At 37.1% G+C, this 17,392-nt stretch overlaps 2 protein-coding genes and 2 non-coding genes across 5 annotated transcripts; 2 read left to right on the top strand and 2 right to left on the bottom strand.

The window, feature by feature from the left end:
• The first annotated feature begins 2,448 nt into the window (after positions 1 to 2,448).
• Positions 2,449 to 5,490, top strand: C48D5.3 (TIL domain-containing protein). The gene is made up of 4 exons (NM_001026057.4): positions 2,449 to 2,627; positions 2,844 to 2,924; positions 3,727 to 3,864; positions 5,161 to 5,490. The coding sequence occupies exons 1-4, from the start codon at positions 2,492 to 2,494 to the stop codon at positions 5,301 to 5,303; spliced, it is 498 nt and encodes a 165-aa protein (NP_001021228.2). The 5' UTR covers positions 2,449 to 2,491; the 3' UTR covers positions 5,304 to 5,490.
• nhr-6 (Nuclear hormone receptor family member nhr-6) lies at positions 5,414 to 10,604 on the bottom strand (the record flags this gene model as incomplete). 2 transcript variants are annotated; one of them, NM_065330.8, is made up of 12 exons in its annotated part: positions 10,445 to 10,604; positions 10,262 to 10,327; positions 9,935 to 10,037; positions 9,809 to 9,891; positions 7,916 to 7,993; positions 7,717 to 7,868; positions 7,382 to 7,576; positions 7,026 to 7,315; positions 6,823 to 6,980; positions 6,415 to 6,775; positions 6,216 to 6,337; positions 5,414 to 6,004 (listed from the first exon to the last, which is right to left on the bottom strand). In NM_065330.8, exons 1-12 carry the CDS (start codon positions 10,484 to 10,486, stop codon positions 5,795 to 5,797), a joined length of 1,860 nt encoding a protein of 619 aa, NP_497731.1. In that variant the 5' UTR covers positions 10,487 to 10,604. The 2 variants fall into 2 exon arrangements, with proteins under 2 accessions (NP_497731.1, NP_001379487.1); NM_001393310.1 differs by lacking the exon at positions 10,445 to 10,604 and having other exon boundaries at positions 5,795 to 6,004; positions 10,262 to 10,334.
• C48D5.8 lies at positions 10,449 to 10,507 on the top strand. The gene has a single exon (NR_052189.1). It is a non-coding gene; the product is annotated as an Unclassified non-coding RNA C48D5.8 (non-coding RNA).
• A 6,490-nt stretch (positions 10,605 to 17,094) lies between the features above and the next one.
• Positions 17,095 to 17,263, bottom strand: C48D5.9. The gene has a single exon (NR_052188.1). It is a non-coding gene; the product is annotated as an Unclassified non-coding RNA C48D5.9 (non-coding RNA).
• Positions 17,264 to 17,392: the final 129 nt, after the last annotated feature.

The raw sequence follows: 17,392 nt of genomic DNA, 5'->3' as shown, positions 1-17,392 counted from the left end.
AATTGTTTTAAAAATTAATCAAATTTTTCAAAACATTTTCAGACTTTTTTGAATATCTCAAAAATTAAAAAATTTTCGTTTTTCAATTATAAAAACAATATTCGAATCGTTTATTCTAAACTTTTCTAAATTTCTTTTAGTTTTATTTTTTAAATCGAAAAATATGAAGATATCGTTAAAAAAATTTTTTGAAAACTGGTTTCCGAAAAATTTTTGATCTTTGAGTTTGGATTTTTTTAATTTTTAGTTTGGATTTTTTTCCAAGGAAATCGAAAAACAAAATTTAAAATTTCTAAGAAAATTTCTACAAAACTCAGAAAGCAAATATCTGTGGGCCCTTCACTAAAATGGAAGATACCGTATCCAAGGGTAAATCTATAGTATCTACCACATAAATATATTCATAAATGTTATACGAAAAATGCAAATATTGAAACAAGCCACACACAAAAAACCGGGTGTTAGTCATAATTCGGCAAAATTGTTTTCGGGACGTGCGAAGGTATCCGAATGCAAATCAAAAGGCGATAGGGACACTCTTTTCGATCATTGCAACATTTGACGGATCGCCGAGACACTGTGCAAGATGAAGAGACGCAGGTGGCCGGGCACAACCGAGCAGCCGGGAAGACGGAGGAGGATAGATACACATACGAACATATGGAAGAAGCCGAATAGAAGAGAAGAGAGATAATAGAAGATGAAGAGACGCAGAGATATGTAGCATTATTATACGGGAAATCGCATGTATTATTCAGTGTTTTTGCAAATGAATTGATGAAAAAGGAATGTTGGTTTAAGGGAAGAGGTAGGAAAAGGTAAAAAGGAGTTTTCTGATTAGTGAAGAGCACAGTCAGCTGGTATCTCTCGGTGTAAGGGACCACTTTTGTTGGCACTTCGGATATTCGAATTGTTAAACTTATCGGAAGAGGGGAACGAGGGTCGTCGCGAGGAGGAGAAGGTTATCGATACACACTAATGAGACACATAAACAATGCGGAAAATAGGGGGAGATGGGGGTGGGGTGGGATGAAATAATAGTCAGGTAACATATAAAAACAAAGGAGGAAGAGATATGATTATTATGGTTCGGTTGACACGGTTTTTATGAGGAAAGAAAGCGGCTTGTATTGTGGGGAGACATAGACATTTTACTAGCTTTTGTTTGTATTGCATATGCAAGACTAATTTTCGATTTGTCTGCAGAGGTACTATTTATATTTTAATATATTGACTATTAGATCAGGGGTGGGCGGCTTACCGTTCGGCAATTTTTTCGTCGACACATTCGTCACATCGGCAATTTACCGGTTCACCGATTTGCAGGAAAATTTAATTTTTGTCAATGCCGTTTGCCGGATCTCAATATGCCGGAAGTTTTTAGAGGGATTTTTTATAGACGGAAACACATAAAACTTGAAATTCTGAAATTTCCAAAAAAAAGTGCAAAACCATAATTTGCCGAAAATTTTCGACAATTGCCGTTTTTCTGGAAAATTTGGTAAATTGGCCAATTGCCGGTTTGTCTATTTGCCGGAAATTTTTAATTCCGGCAATTTGCCGATTTTTTAAATTCTACCAATTTGCCGATTTGCCGATTTGCCGGAAAAAATCGTTTGCCGTCCACCGGATTTGGAAAAAAAACTGTGTCCAGTTATTGTAAGTCCGGTTTCTCAACTCAATTCTAGAGATTCACAGCTAAAACATAACGTTAACAGTTTCCCAACATTGAAAAGTTCCAGCAAGTTTGAAACGATAAAAAAGTGATACGTGATAGCTAAGATCTTGGGTTTTCAGAATTGTTTTTTGTCGCCGGAAGACCGATTAGAGGCTGGAAACTTTTATCAGAAAAGTTAGTATTGAATCCAGTGCATTTTGTATGGTTTTGCCAAATTTTTTAATCGGCAAACTGCCGGTTTGCCCATTTGCCGGAAATATTCATTTTCGGAAATTCGCCGAAATTTTTTTTCCGTGTTCTTAAGTTAGAATTTGCTTACTTTTCATAATAGATGTAGGAACATGATGCGTACAATTTTGCCGATTGAAATTGAAATTCTAAAATTTCCAAAAAAAAAATGTGCAGAACCACAATTTGCCGAACATTTTTTCTTGCCGTTTGCCCGGCAAATTTGGTAAATTGGCAATGTTCTGATTTGCCGGGAAAAATCGTTCGCCTAATTTGCCTTCCTCCTTTCTGTTTTATAGATGTCCCAAACTAGTCTATCGGGAGTCTAGCTTAACAACAAAAATAATTACAAGCAATGACCTTTTTGATTTTTCCCGCATAGTCCGAAAATTCCCAACGGTCACTAACATAACATAATCCGTTCCCTCTCGTGAGCCTAAGTACTTTCAATTCAAACAACACGTTTTTTGGGTCGAGCTCCTTGTCCCACACTTGTTTGCTTTTTAACGACTTCCTTTCGGAAACTCAAGAAGTACTTCCTCAGTCGTCCAGTTCAATCTGATCAGTTACTTATCAGTTTTCGGTATGCTTCTTCGTTTTATCATATTATCAGTTGTGTGCTCTAATGGTTTTGTTCGAGCAACTGCAACTGAAACACCATGGTACTATCCAATTATTGAAATTCTACAGGCAAAACTCGTTGACTTCACATGCTCTCAAGGTAACAAGAAGTAATTTTTTGAAAAACAAAGTTAGAAAACTATTCGGAAATTTTATGACAACGTATTCTTCGGCTGATGTACGCTCTAAAAAATTCCAAAAAATTTTGATTTTCATCAGATTTTTTTAAACTTTTAAATTGATCTCATATTGATTTAAATCAATCAAAAATATGCAGAAAAAATCAGACACATTAAAAATTCCACATTTTTTCTAGAATGTACCACAACGATGGACTGCGATACTGGACTGAGCTGCTTCCACGCGACAACGTATTCTAAAGGATGTTGCTTAATGGGTACGTTTTTGCGGGTTACTGTAGACGGGGAATAGGTTTTTGGAACATACTTTGTAAGCTTCCATCTTTTTTTAATTGGAGCACTGAAAAAATCTTAGGCAATTTCGTGTAATCCCTTAATCTTTGAATATTTGAAATTCGACTATTTTTAGTCTCTTATGAAATTAATGCGAAAATCAAAAGAAATACAAATTCAAACAACTTTATTTCTAGGCTTTAAATTTCAGAACTTTATGAAAAACATTTCCAACATGCTCAAAAGTTGTTTGAAACTTTATTTTATTTGTCGACACACCATAATTATATTCCTCCACCCTCACAATGATAACATTTTGTTGATTTATCAATAATCTGTGACTCATTCCAAATATAGCCGACGGGCCAGTTTTCAAGGAAACGAAGCCCTATCTAGTCACAGTTTAAAATATTATCATAAACTGAATAATTTGATGTGTTATTTAGATATTAATAGACATTTTTCGGTCTGAATATAACTCGTGTTTGTATTGAAAACAATTACGAGTTTGACGTAATAGCTCTGAGAACTACGATTTATAGTAAAAATCAGAGCTTAAGCTAAGATTTTTTGCTGGAAATCCAAATTTACTGGCTATAAAAAAAGACGCGGGTCGCGGCGCGAGGCAAGTGGAGGTTGCCTGAAAATTCTGATATTGATGGTACCTAACTTTGCTCTTTAAAAAAATATAATGAAGGTGTTGAAAATTTTGTTTCGTTTATAATTAACTTACATACGTACTAGCTAGTTCCACTATTGATTAGAAAAAAAATCGATAATTTTCAGCTCTTAAACCAAACGAAACTGGATGTATGATTGAAGATCAATGTAAACAAGCATGTGAGAGCACCATCTGTGACAGATCTCAATTTCCATCCCGATGTCTTTGTGAGAAAGGACGACATTTTTTATTCAACAAGTGTTGTGAGTTGGGAAATTGATTTTAAAGATCCCTTGCCAGAATTACAGTATCTAATATACAGTTATCTAAAATTTTGAGGTCAGCGCGGCAATTGCAAGTAACATAAATTTTCTACAATTTTGGAAATTGCCAAAATTGCATAAAAAATATATTTTCTTAAAAAATGCCCACAGCACAAAAAATTTAAACTTTGTAAGGGAGGTTTGAAAATTTTATCTTGAAACTAGTAATATAAGATTAAACCTTTTAAATTTCAAAGTATATTTAAGTTTTTTGAACTTGCGAACGTTAAAATGTCTCAAAATTGATTTTAGGAGGTGCCTTACTAAATTAAAATAGTAAAAAAATTATTCAAAGTTTCATTAATTTTTAAAAAACTATACAACATTTCCGGTCATCTTTCCATTTTTTTCCAGCAACATTTATCCTTAAAGATCCCAAAAAAATATTTTTCACAGGTAAAATTTCCGGGTTATCACTTCCCAATGCTCAACCAACAACCTGCTCTGTCAGATACAAAAGCTTTCAAAAGAGAAGATTAAAGTTGGGGAGGGCAAACGTCACAGATCAGAATTGTATTGGGTGGTAGATTAAGTGTATAGGTGCAGACGTTGTAATGCTATTATAAAGATCAGACATAGAATAGGTTTAAGGTACAAAAAGTGTAATGAAGGGATTATTCCCGTAACATTATTTCAGAGTATACAATTTTGCAACAAAATGTTTTCTAGGAATCCTCTCAAAGTGCCCGTAAAACGTCGGCTGCAACAAAAAACCCCCGCGATTTCAAAAATTTCATTCATTTTCCTGTCATTTGCGTAAAAAGCCGACAAACTTTAGGTAACCTTTCCCTGGCATTTCAACAAATATTATCAGCTGTCGTGAAAATTTCAGTGATCTTCTGCAGCTATAATTAATTCAATAGGTGATTTAGTATTCTTACCACATTTCTTTTTCACCTTAAAATAATTTCCAATTATCTTTGAACTAAAATTTATACTAGAAACTTGTGTTCAAAGTTGACGCTTTTGGCCAACCCGTGACGTCACACAGAACAGTTTGAGGCGAACCCTAACATTTTGAAAACTTTAATATTAAAAGGAAATAATGTCCCGATTGTTCTTGCACGGACGTTTCGCGGGTTCCGCGGTTCAACCAAGTTCAGCACAGTCCAGAACAGAAACTTTGCGCGTAAATTATGATACAGTAGGTCAATGCCCCTTAAAACGTGTGACGTCACACACTTCTATTTGAGGGGACACATGCCTTCTTCACTTCGAAAAACCTTCAAATTTCAGGGAAGAAGTGCCCAGACTTTGCTCATCCGGAGCCCATCATTGACGACCGTGGATTCAGCCGCTGCGAGCTGAAAACCGATCTGAAAACCGCGTTCCAGTACATGAGACGTAACAAACGACAAATGCGAAATAATTTTTGTTAAGCTTCAGACCTTTTTCTCCAGGAATTGCTCTCTAAACTTCAGTATACCCCTTCCCCACAGTATTCTTGTCCCTCTCTCTCCGGTGCTTTGTAATAAAATGAAACAATGTAAAAATATATAATTTATGGTTTTCTTTTTCTATACAATAATTTCAAGAAATATCAGTTAAAATAAATAAACTCTGAAAATTGAAACAAAACAAAATTGATATTCGGGGATTGGAATTCACACAAAAACTAGAGGCTTTTCATAAAATAAAAACCGAATGGGGGGACAAATTCTGAGAGATTTGAGGTTCAAGGAGCAAAAATTGTTGGGAAAGTACCGGTAACAAGTTATTTGAAATTTTTCTGGAAGTGATTTTTTGTTTGAGACAGTAGTGGGGAAACAAAATAAATTAGAAATCTTTGCGATATGCAATTCAATGGGGCTAGCGATTTTGAAAAATATATTAATTTTAAATTTTTAAAATTTTAAACATTTAAAAAATTTTAAAAGGCAGCCGGGCCCATTTGGAAGTTAAAAAGTGAACTTCCAGATGGGGCAACTGGGCTTCCACAAGCTGGCGGTGCATCCGTAGATCGTAATGGAGCACGTGTAAGATTGATAAGGAACATGAACTCTTCTGGAAGCTGGTGTGATGGATAGAGAATGTCCAGGGCCTGGAGTCCAAGAGCATGGAATACATCGAATTCTTGGGTCTGAAAATTGAATAGTTAGTGTTATACTAGACATCCTACTTGCATGTCAGTCTGGAATACTTGCTCTCAGTGCAACCCTCAATAAAAAATAAAAATTTTGCTTCCTGGCAGACATGGATTAGCATTAGAAGCGTGCAAATTTTGCCCTCAAAGCGTGTTACAAGGCTTCCCCGCTAGATTCTACGTCACACGTTGAAAATGACAAACTTACCAATCTAACGATCTTGGCCAATTTGTTCTGAGATCCGCTGCAATGATCCTTGAGAGCATTGATGATGGTACTTTGAACCTGGTCGACGAGAGGTTTGTTGGTCAATCCAAGTACGTTATGTTCTGAAAAAATTTTGAAATTATGAAATGAGGAGTAGATAAACTTTGCTGAAGCTTTTTAGGGTTTAAATTCTACACACCTGTGTTTCCAGCCAAAAATTGAAGAGCAATAAAGGCGGCGAATGCCTGAGGCTCCCAGTCAACCAATGAGCTGAAGGTTCGTGCTTTGTCAACCATGAATCGAATGATTTGTTGGAAGCAGGCAGGGAACGCGTTCAACGAGAAAAGCTCTCCAGACTCGAACATAATTGTGTCGGTGCTGTTGCCACATCGGTTTGCCACGCGGATTGCCATGATTGCGAAGAAAGATCTGCTGAGGAGGATCTGGAAGTCGGCTGGCTGAATCTCGGAAATTTGTGGCATTGCCATGAGAAGCTTCTTGGTGGCATGAAGCTCTCCGTGCAGGATTCTCAGTGCGATAGTCTCATCGAATGGTTGCATCTAAATGATAAACATTTTCCAAAAGAAATGCTAAATTTCCGACTTACAAATTGCCGGACAACAGTCATATTTGTATGATCTTCAATTGCTTTTCCCATCAAAGCTAGAAGAGGAAGCGGTGGAGATGGTTGATCCTCTGATCTTGCCAACTTCGTCTTTGACGACAAACGTCCACGTCTCCCCGATAGAGAACCATGTCGAACAACTGAAATATCACAAATAATGAACATTTCCCAAAGGGTACACCTACTTTCTTTGACCATGCCGACTTCCAAACACTTTTGATAGCGACAGTACTGGCACCGACTACGGTATCGCTTGTCGATTGGGCAGGTCTTGTTACCAGCGCAAGTGTATTTGGAGTTCTTCTGCACAGTTCGCTTGAAGAATCCTTTGCATCCTTCGCAAGTTCTGGCTCCATAGTGCAGGCAAACAGCTCGATCATTGCACACAGCGCACATTTTGTCAGCGTCAAGAGCTGTTTCCGATGGGACACCGAATGAGGTTGGTGTGGAGAGGTTGTCGGGGTTGAGGAAGGATCTGAAAGTTTTCTTTTTTTTTTAATTTCAAATTTAAAATATCAAATTTCAAATTTCAAAAACGAACCTTAAGAAGCCTTGCAACTGCGGGGGTGACGTTGGCAGAGAGCTTGAATGAGGCGATGGTGTTCCGCCGGTATTGTTCGACGAGCTCGTTGTCCCCTGACTTCCACGCCTGGAATCCGATACCGGAAAGTGTTGAGGATAGAATGGAGATGTGAATGAAGGCATCAAGGGATTCGGCATGAAATCATTCGAAAGTCTGTAAGAAGAAACAATAGAAATCCTCTCGTGGAAGCACCAGCTTATGCTCTCAATGGAGGTTAATCCTCGGCTCGATGTACTACGTAGAAAACACGAAGCAAAAGTAATTCACACGTGGTTATCTGTGACGACACTTACGCGAATGGATTGTAATGCGGTGCGGCGGTTGCCAGGAAAAGATCGTTGTGTGGCATTTGAAATGCTTGCATAGTTGGGTCAAGTTCACTTTTGATATGGGTGATTGAGGCGTTCATTTCGGATGGTAAACGGTGACTGGAGGAGGATGGTTTCTGAAATTATTAAAAGTTTATAATTGTGTGCAGAATGAAGCTCTTACCTGCTCGAATTCTTCGGGGATACTCTCGACTTCGGTTTTCGTGGGCTTTGGTACAGTGTTCACCTGATCGCTTGTCTCCTGCAAACTTTCAATTTCAGACTTTATAAAGCCCATAAGTCCGCTAAGATCATCTCCGAGCCTGACCACAGGCTTGTCAATTTTGCTAGCTGTCCGTTTGCTCATCATAACTGTAGGGTGCAGGGGGGAAGTAAGTATGAATATATGAAAAGTGCGCTTCTATCAAACAGCTGATTAGGCGGCTGCCCAGGAAAATTTCAAGGGGCGGAGTCCAGAGCCCTGAGCATTAGCTGCGACAAAAGAGCATACACGAGGAATTATGTCAGTCCACGCCCCGAGACCACCTAAGAGTGATGACGACGTCGCTGACAGAAGCCAAAAAAGAATGAGAGGTGACACTTTGAGGATATAATAGAAACAGGTTTCCCAGAGAGACCATCAAATCAAAATCGAAAGTAAAGAGTTTTCGAGATGGATGAAAGGAAGAAGAAAGACGACAAATTGCGGGGTGTTTCATGCCAAATTTTGGTGTGGACACAGAGGACTGAAGGGGGAGCCAAATGGCACGTGTATCTATCAATTAGCCGGATGATAGTGGGTGTATGTGTTTGAGCAAAACTGAAGGTTAAGCCAGCATTTAAATATTTTTCGGGTTTTCGGACTGTTTATGTGAGGAAGTTAAGAGTTTTTTTGGAGCAGAAAACAAGAAAAGAGCTATGAGAGCTAAACTTTTTGTACTCTTCTCTGGTCTAAAATGACGCAGAGCCTGTGGGCTGAAAATATTTGTTGTAGTCCTCGAAAAATTACCGCCTACATGGCTAAGCAAACTAGAAATAAAGAAATTATCTCGAGAGCTCCAAAAACGTTCTAAAGCCTTAAAAATGCAGGGCGATTTTATTGAGAAATGCTAAAAATGGGTCAAAAATATCAAAAATCATACTTGTTGAAAAGGCCATTTTCGAGCATTTTTTCCAATGGTTCAAGTGGGCAAAATCTGATTTTCAGATAAATCAATATGCATATATTCCTGATTTTGACAGTAATTTTCAATGAAAAGTTGGGTCTAAATTCAGAAACTCGGAGCCATTTTTGTGGGGGGCTACTCTAGTTTTTTTTTTGGGATTTTTGATACATTTTTTTACATTTCTAGACTCTCATAAATTTTGAGCAGTGGGAAAAATTAGAATTTTTTTAAAAAGTTTCTAGAATTCAAATTTTTTAGAGGTTGAAACATTGATTTTGAGTGAAAAAAAATAGTCGACTTCCAAAAACTTCTAAACAACTTGCCAAATTTTCTAAAATGGTCTACTTTTTACAGTAGCCAAAAAAGAAAGCAGCAACATCAAAAGAAACACTACTAATAAATGAATGACATTTTGGTACAAGTGACTTGTTAGCATTAGGGGTCCCACCCCTGCTGCTACTGTCTCTATGACTAATGGCAAATACCATTGCGCCAACACCCAAAAAAAAAGAAAGAGAAAGACTACTACTAGTTGGGTGGAAAAGTTGTAGAATGAATTTGAAACGAGAAATATTTCTCTCCAACCAACACCACTCGTGGCTCTCTCTACAAGTGATCTCACCTATCCAATTATCTTTCTAATAAGCGGGCACGAAATGTGTTGGGAAAGTGCAGGGTGATTCGACAGGAAACAATGACTGTGTTGAGAGGGGATGCCAAGTTTGAAATGAAGTGGGAAACGAGGAGTCGGGTGATATTATTCACATGTTCCCACTCACACCTTTTTTTACCGCCGGAAAAAAGTTCAAAAAAATTATAGCTCAGAAAAGGATTATACCAATTTTCTCCCACAGATTTGAAAAAAAAGGTTTCATGGGAATCTTAAAAAAGTTCTTGGAAAAAGAGCTCACCACAAGAGAATGGAAAAGGCTGTCGAGGTCGGCATCGGTGGTTTTGGAGCCTTTGCGAGACGAGGAAGATGGTCCAAACTCTCCTGAAACCAATAATTAGGAAGAAATGGAAATTTTGTGAATTACCGTAGTCGAATGATGAGGAGCACGAAGAGTTTTTCGACATCTCGCGGAAGAAGTCCCTTCGCAGAGGTTCTTCGTTACGCACGAGGCGTGTGTAGATTTCGATCTTAAAAAATAAAATTTAAATTAAAGTTTTTGCCAGATTTTGTAATATCTCATTTTCCGTTGTTTCTGGGCACATGATTTTTGAGTTTTCTGTTTTTTTGGGATTGTGCAATTTTTGTATTTTTTTTTCTATAATTCTTAAGCCCAAGCCTAATCCTAAGCCGAATCCTAAGCATAAGCCCAATCTTGTTTAGGCTTCCAGAAGATGAGAATAAGAATACTTACTTCGTCCTCCACGCTGGAGCAGGATGAGTAGCTACTATCGACAGAAGCTGGCGAGCAGTTGGAAAACTGAAAATTTACCACATATAGAATTTACCACATATCTTTTCCACCGAACTTTAACAGTTTTTCTGGTACACCTGCCAGTTCGCCTACTCAAAAAAAAAAAGAAATAGGTTAGGGTACCTGATCTTGCAACTCGTCCGTTTGAATACTAAGTTGTTCCATTCAGTCGGACAGACCGCGCATCCGATTAATGAGCGGTCGATATAAGGAGTTGTAAGATTTGAATGAAGAAAGATGAAGAAGAAGTGAGAGAAGAGCTCTAGTAGTGGTCAATCTGAAAATGTTCAGAATTTTAACGAATTTTCAGATTGGGTGAGTGGGAGAGAGAGAGAGACGATCGGGAATTATATAGTGTCAAACAATTGAGAAGGCGGAGTAGCAGCTCGTGGCGCGTCATCAGAAGCACCTAAAAATGCACATGTGCAGGTGATTTGACACTGTGACAACTGATCGAGCAGCAACACTAAAAAAGTCAACAACATGTGTTCTTGCCCGTCTTGAATGGAATATTCACCTGCCCGCGCCTTGATTATCTACGTAATTTCAGGAAAGGAATTTTGACGACACCACCGGGCCGGCTAAAATTAGAAGTGGTCACTCTAAAAGCAGAATCAGCCTTTTTTTCATTGTTTCCAATTCTGTGAGCTCAGAGTTTAGCGATCGAATCGCTTCGATATACTATGTAGGTCAGCTCTCAAAATCAATGAGGAGATCCCAATGTACAGGTGAGTGGTTACTGTAACAGTTAACTTCTATGCCTGCTGCCGTGCCTACAACTGACCTACGGCTACTGTTATCTGCATTAGGGGAGTTGAAGGCACGCAGGTAGGCATAGGTACTTGCAAACCCATCAGTTAGCATCTATGTCTAGAGCTAATTAATCTCTGAGCTAGTTTGTGACTTCATCACAGGTGCAAGATATTTTGTACGTAGACAATTTAAATCCAAAAATGCATGCAGAGTGGGAAGTGTGAAAAGGTCGGAAAATTGCGTCAGCTGCTGCTCTAGACAATGGAAAAAAAGGAAAAAATAGAAAGTATGTGCACCGGTGAAATTATTTAGTCATTTCAAGGGCATTTTCATGATAAGGAGAGTTGTTCGGTAAATTGGGTGCTACGCAAAAACTAATGCAAAAGTGAAAAATATTTTTTGCATAAATGATCTACAGAAAAATTATCTTTCCGGAACAGTCGGAACAATAAATTTCTACGACTAAATGAGCATTATTATATACCAGAAACCGTAAAGGGAACTTATGATATCACTTCCTCCCGCCCATCTCACGACACATCATAACTGATCTGAACAATGGATCATTTTCCGAAAAACATACAAACCTCCGGGGGGATGTTCTAATTGGTTTGTCTATCTAGTTCTAGCTCCTGTGAGTAACAAGGCGTATCAGAAAACATATTTGGAAAAATATGCTAAATAGTAGGAAGGAAGCTGTAAATTACAAGAAAAACGTACATGTTGAGAAAAAATTTTGCGGTTTGTGGGAGCATTAGGAAATCTTTCGCAATGCACTGTTGCATAAGACTGTAGATAAAATTTGAGTTAGGAAATTTTTTTCGAGGAATCGGTTTTTGAGAGAAATGAGGGGCGTTAATTCTAAAAAATGTCCTATTGCACCAGGTGCAATGAGACCAAAATATTTTGATTTGATTATTTGATTAATTTGAAAATAGCATTTATTTGAGCTAAAACATTTGAATAAATGCTCAAAATAGCCTAGAAGTTGTCAATTGCTAGACAATTCGATAATGGATGAATGGCAATTTCCAGGTTATTTTTGAGAATTTTCTAATATGTTTCAGCTAAAATATTTGTTATTTTCGAATAATCAGGTACATCATTTTCTATAGTTTACACTAATTTTAAACGAAAAAAGTTAGATGGGGCAATTTTGTAGACCTATCCTTTGCTCTCATACTTTTTGGAAGCAGGCTCGCTAACCCCCAAATGTATTATAAAATTAGAAATTTTTCGCCAAGAAGGTCAAGAAAAACTGACTCAAAATCTGAAAACCTCCGCTTTAAAACGGTTTTCGTCCCATTTCCCCACCCCTTTTACCTACGAAACAAATAAAATAAAGTGACGTGATGAAGTGCTTGTAAAAAGCAAGAAACCACTGATAAACGCTTGTACGGAGACGAATGATAACACGATCAAAGACACACAATGCACCGGGAGTCTGTAGATAGTTTACTCCAAAGCGTGAAGCTCTATCAGAGATCAAAGCCACTAGGTTCGAGAGACGGCGAAGGCGACGGTGCATGTGTCTCATAAGTGAGTAATAGCTCAGAACTAAGTCATTGTTCCAGCTCTAGTGACTAATTTTGATACTGTCCAGCACTCTGACGTAAACATCGCCCACACTCGGTGACGAAGTGCTTCTTATCAATGAAACTGAAGTATGTAGGAATCTACAGGAAACAGTTGACCCCCCCAATTCATATGTCATTGTGTAGTTTGAACTGGACTGTGGAAGGTGAGTTGAACGTTTTGATCTATTGATAAGAGATGAGTTATAGTTATAGACCTCCTGGGTGCAGCAAGTAGTCAACAACTTGTAAATCTTGGTTTGATCTACGAGAATTGTGGGAATCTCTAGAGTGTCACTTTTTTTTTTGAGAGAAAACACCGCATTTTTTGTAGATCAAACCGTAATGAGACAGCCTGACATCACGTGGTAAATTAGCTGCTAACTCGAATTAGAATTTAAAAATCAAAAAGAAGCATGCTAAATGAACGCACATCAGTGTTCCATGAATTACCGCAGGGCCCTATAGACTAGTAAAAACTATTTGTTAGATTATTTTCAGAATGCTAGGTCAAAACTTGGCCACACTGAAAGTGCGGCACTTTCGTGAAATTCCCTCCTATTTGGGCTTTCGTAAGGGGATTAAAACATCTAAAGAATTACACTACTAGTCTGCCTTTAATTTTAGCTGAGAAATCTATAACTTTAGTTTATACCTAGAATTTGGCACAAAACACACCTCAACTGAATGCATTCATCGAGACTGTTTCAAAACTACGTTTCATGACATCAAATGATCTTCCGAATTCGGAAACAATTACAATACTACTGATAAAGACTCACTGACCTTTTTTCGTTTTTCGGACAAAAATATCGAGTTTGAACGTGATAGGAGGAATGATGATTTTTATTTTGCATCACAAAAAAAGACGTCAGTGTTATTAATATCGCATACGTTTGGTTATACAGGTTGCTAGAAATTTGAAGGTCGCGGTACATGGATTACACGTGTCTCATTTTGGATTGATCTACGTAGATCTACAAAAAATGCGGGAGGAGAGACGCAGAGTTCTAAATTGATTTTGCATGGTTAATAACATTGTTTTTGAGAGGATTTGAAAAAGATTATGGAGAGCGACAAAAAGTAATGTTCGGTTACTTCAATAAAATAAACATTTCTAATAAGTTTACGATAAGAAGAAATATGAACGATCATTTTTCAAACCGCAAGTATATATATATACTGCGTCAACGGGGATAGTAATTTTTGTTCCGATAAGCTTCAACAGCTGATAACCTTATGAATCATTTTGGAGGGAGTTTAGTGACTACCTTAGGGGTGTGGTAAATGGACAGGAAGAGGAAGGGTCCAGATCATTGAGTCATATTCAAAACTATGTACACCACAAAAGTTTTAATTAAACGGTTATTCGGGAGCACACTAGAAACATGCAGAGGGGGGATACTGCCCATATGGTAATTGGTTCGATGCTCGGTGGAGCAACATGGGGAGGCTAAATGGCTTGAAAGCTCAACACTCTCGTCTCCTTATATAATGTTCTTCAGGTCACACACCGGTCCATCCTTTTTGACGTCTTTAAGATTAATGAGCTAATCAGGAAAAAGTCTCTTTTCAGTGCGTCGTTCGTGTCGGTTTGACGATGAAGCTATGTGTGTGCAACAATTTGGATAATCCCTTTTGTTGATGCTTCTCAATCTTTTTTTCTGTGGTTTCTTGTCTATAATGAAGGCCAAACTCATCGCGGCGATAGCAGGAACGAAAATGAAGATTAATCAAAGGATTTGATTGGTTGAAAAGGAGAAACATTACGCAATTCGCTCAACTTTTTATTGGATTTGATCCAGGTGTGTCATCACCTGATTTGGACACTAAATCCCGCTGAGTTATTTGATTCTTGAACAAGATGAGCATTAAAAATAGTTCACGGAGCGTCGTTTGGAGCCTTTCCAGTGTTCCGGTGGTTTTTCAATGAATACTTTTACGGACTTGAAAATGGCTTTTTCAAAATTTGGGACTCAAAATGAAAAAAGGGCGCTCGGAAAATATTAGTGTTCCAGCCTAATTTCCAGCAATTAATAATTAATTACCGCCATGGGCCTAGTTTTTGAAATTGGGTGGCCGCAAAATTAATTTTCGTGATCTCCGGAAATGGCGGTAATTTTTTTTTAGATTTTCGCAGAGATCAAATCGTCAGTTTTATCTTTGCAAACAGATAGTTTTTCTCAACAGAGCGCGCTTGTGGTTTTTTGCAACATTTTGAAAATAACCACTGATAAGAAAAACCTCCTAGACTCTACACGGGCAGTGATGCAAATTATTATTAGAAAAAAAAATGGATGGAGTTTATTAAAATTTATTAGAAATTTATTTAAGTCATCGCTTAAATTTTTTTAAAGAATACGAATTCTGAAATTCTACTAAATTAAATTAAAATTTAAAGCTCTAAAAATTTCATTTTGATCCATTTTGCGTATCAACAACAAAAAAGCGTCAGAACTATTTGTAGAGTAGTCTTTTTTTAGAACAAATTCCCAACTGGCTCTAATACGCCTTTATTAAGTGATTAAGTTTTTTCTAGACATTCAAAAGAAAAATCATTTAAAAAATGTAACTCTAGACTTGGAATTTTCTATTTCACACGCTTTTTTGTCTCTAGAGAACTACCGAATTCTTCAAGCGTTCGCTTTATAAATCTCATCATTTTTCTGACTGGAATTGCACTTTACTAACTAGAAAACTAAAAGATCAGATCAAAATCTCCCTAATGATAATATGAAATCAAGCCACCCTCACAAAAAAGTATGCAACGCCTGGGCTCTCAATCACCCACAGAATTTTAATTGATGACGAGCTATAAACATATTGCGTTTTTCCGTTGTTTCTTCAAGATAATCCGCCTAAATTAGGGCGCTTGATGCAAACTTCGTGCCAAAAAGTAAGATGGAAATGGAAAACTACGTAGCTTACTACTTCCGGAACAGCTATCAGAAGATCATCTTAGACTACACCCAACTACACTGAGAGGAGACTTCAAGTACATGAGATATTATTTGCGGTTTTACTTTTATGTTAAAAATTGCACTTAGAACATACAAAAAAGAAACAAACCTCATAATTTAAATTTGAGAATAACACGAGAGTCTGTACAGATCAAGTGAACTAAAAGGTAACCTCTTAAACTTACTTTTGGCTTATTAAAATACTGAGAAAAGGCGGAAAATTTGGTATATGTGAAAAAGCTTTTAAAAAAAGTGTAGCACACATTTGAGTATTTACTGTCATAAAAAACGAGAAAATTCCATAAAAAGTTCCAAAATCTAGCTCAAAAATTTTTTGAAATTTGAATTGCCGCGCAAATTTTTTGGCGTTCTAGAATGTTGAATTGAAACAAGTAGTTTGAGCAGAATTTTTCATGCTATTTGTCAAAATTATGTAAAGTTTATACATTTTCTTGCTCTGACTCTTTGCTAGTTTTGAGCTAGTGTTTTTTTTTAAATTTAAATTACAAAATATTTTTCAACCTAATAATTTTTTTTTTTGTAAGTTATGTGACTATTTTTAATAGATATTACACAAATTAATAGCAAAGATTTTTGGAAAATTTGAGTTAAAGAAACTCTCTATTTAAAAAAAAAATTATGTAGCACATTCAAATTACTTACTGATAGAACCTAATCAGGGGTGTCGCTTTTTTGGTTTTTTTTTTTTTGGTTTTCCCGGACCAAAAAAAAACAATTTTTTTCAAAAATAGAGTGTTTTTGTTGGTATGAGGAAAAATTCAAAATTAAAGAAAAACAATTTTTTGGGTTTTTTGTTTTTTGGATAAATTCGATTTTTCGTTTTTTTGGTCCAAATTTGGAACAAATATACAATATTGTCCCAACTTTGGCAGCTCAAATCTTCGTAGCTTTTGAAAATATAAAACAATTTTCAACTGGATAAAAATTGGAAATTTTGTCTAGCAACTTTTAAATAAAGTTAGAGGTAACCGAGATATGAACCTTTAAATCAGAGCATTACATGAGAAATAAGAAAGGGTGGAGGTCAATGAGAAAATGAGATAAGAAGTAGAATAAACTGAAATCTCGAGCTCTTCAAACACATTTTAAATACTTTTTAAAAGCTAACCTTTTCAGGGATATGCTAGAGAATGGGGGTGGAACACACAAGTTATTGTTTATCTTACATCGTGACCAGTATGTATCTCTAATGATACTCTTGGCTCAAGTTGAGCCCTATAATTATCAGTCTCATATCACATCAGTTTTGAAAACTTGTATGAAAATCGAATAAAAAATTGGAAAAAATGAGCAACTTTTCTGTTTTAAATTATGGGCTTTAGAGGCTTAAACCATCAATTTTGTGAGGGTGGGGAGGGATGATGGGAGAATATTTGTTGGGGCGGAGCCCTACTCTTCCTCTTGATTTCATTTCATTTTCCGCCTTTCCCGTTGAATCCAGGTCATTCTGGGGCGTGGTTCCAAGGAATGCCACCGACATCGATGTGGGAGAAATGACGAGGGGTGGGGGGTCACTCGGATGGCAGTCCCAGGTCCGCCTACACTTACGAGAAGAGAGAGAGAGAGAGAGAGAGAGAGAGAGAGAGAGAGAGAGAGAGAGAGAGAGAGAGAGAGAGAGAGAGAGAGAGAGAGAGAGAGAGAAACGGGGGCGAGAAGAAACCGGAGAGGAGAGAAGAGAATTCACGGAGGAAGTGCAGCCTTTTTTGGTCCCTACTCTATTCATTCATTCATTTTCACAAATGTTTGTTTGTTTTTGATTTTCC

The sequence above is a fragment of the Caenorhabditis elegans genome, chromosome III, assembly GCF_000002985.6.
Source record: "Caenorhabditis elegans chromosome III".
In the NCBI taxonomy this organism is placed as follows: Eukaryota; Metazoa; Nematoda; class Chromadorea; order Rhabditida; family Rhabditidae; genus Caenorhabditis; species Caenorhabditis elegans.
The sequence above is the reverse complement of the archived record's forward strand: the minus strand, read 5'-3'. Positions and strand labels throughout refer to the sequence as shown.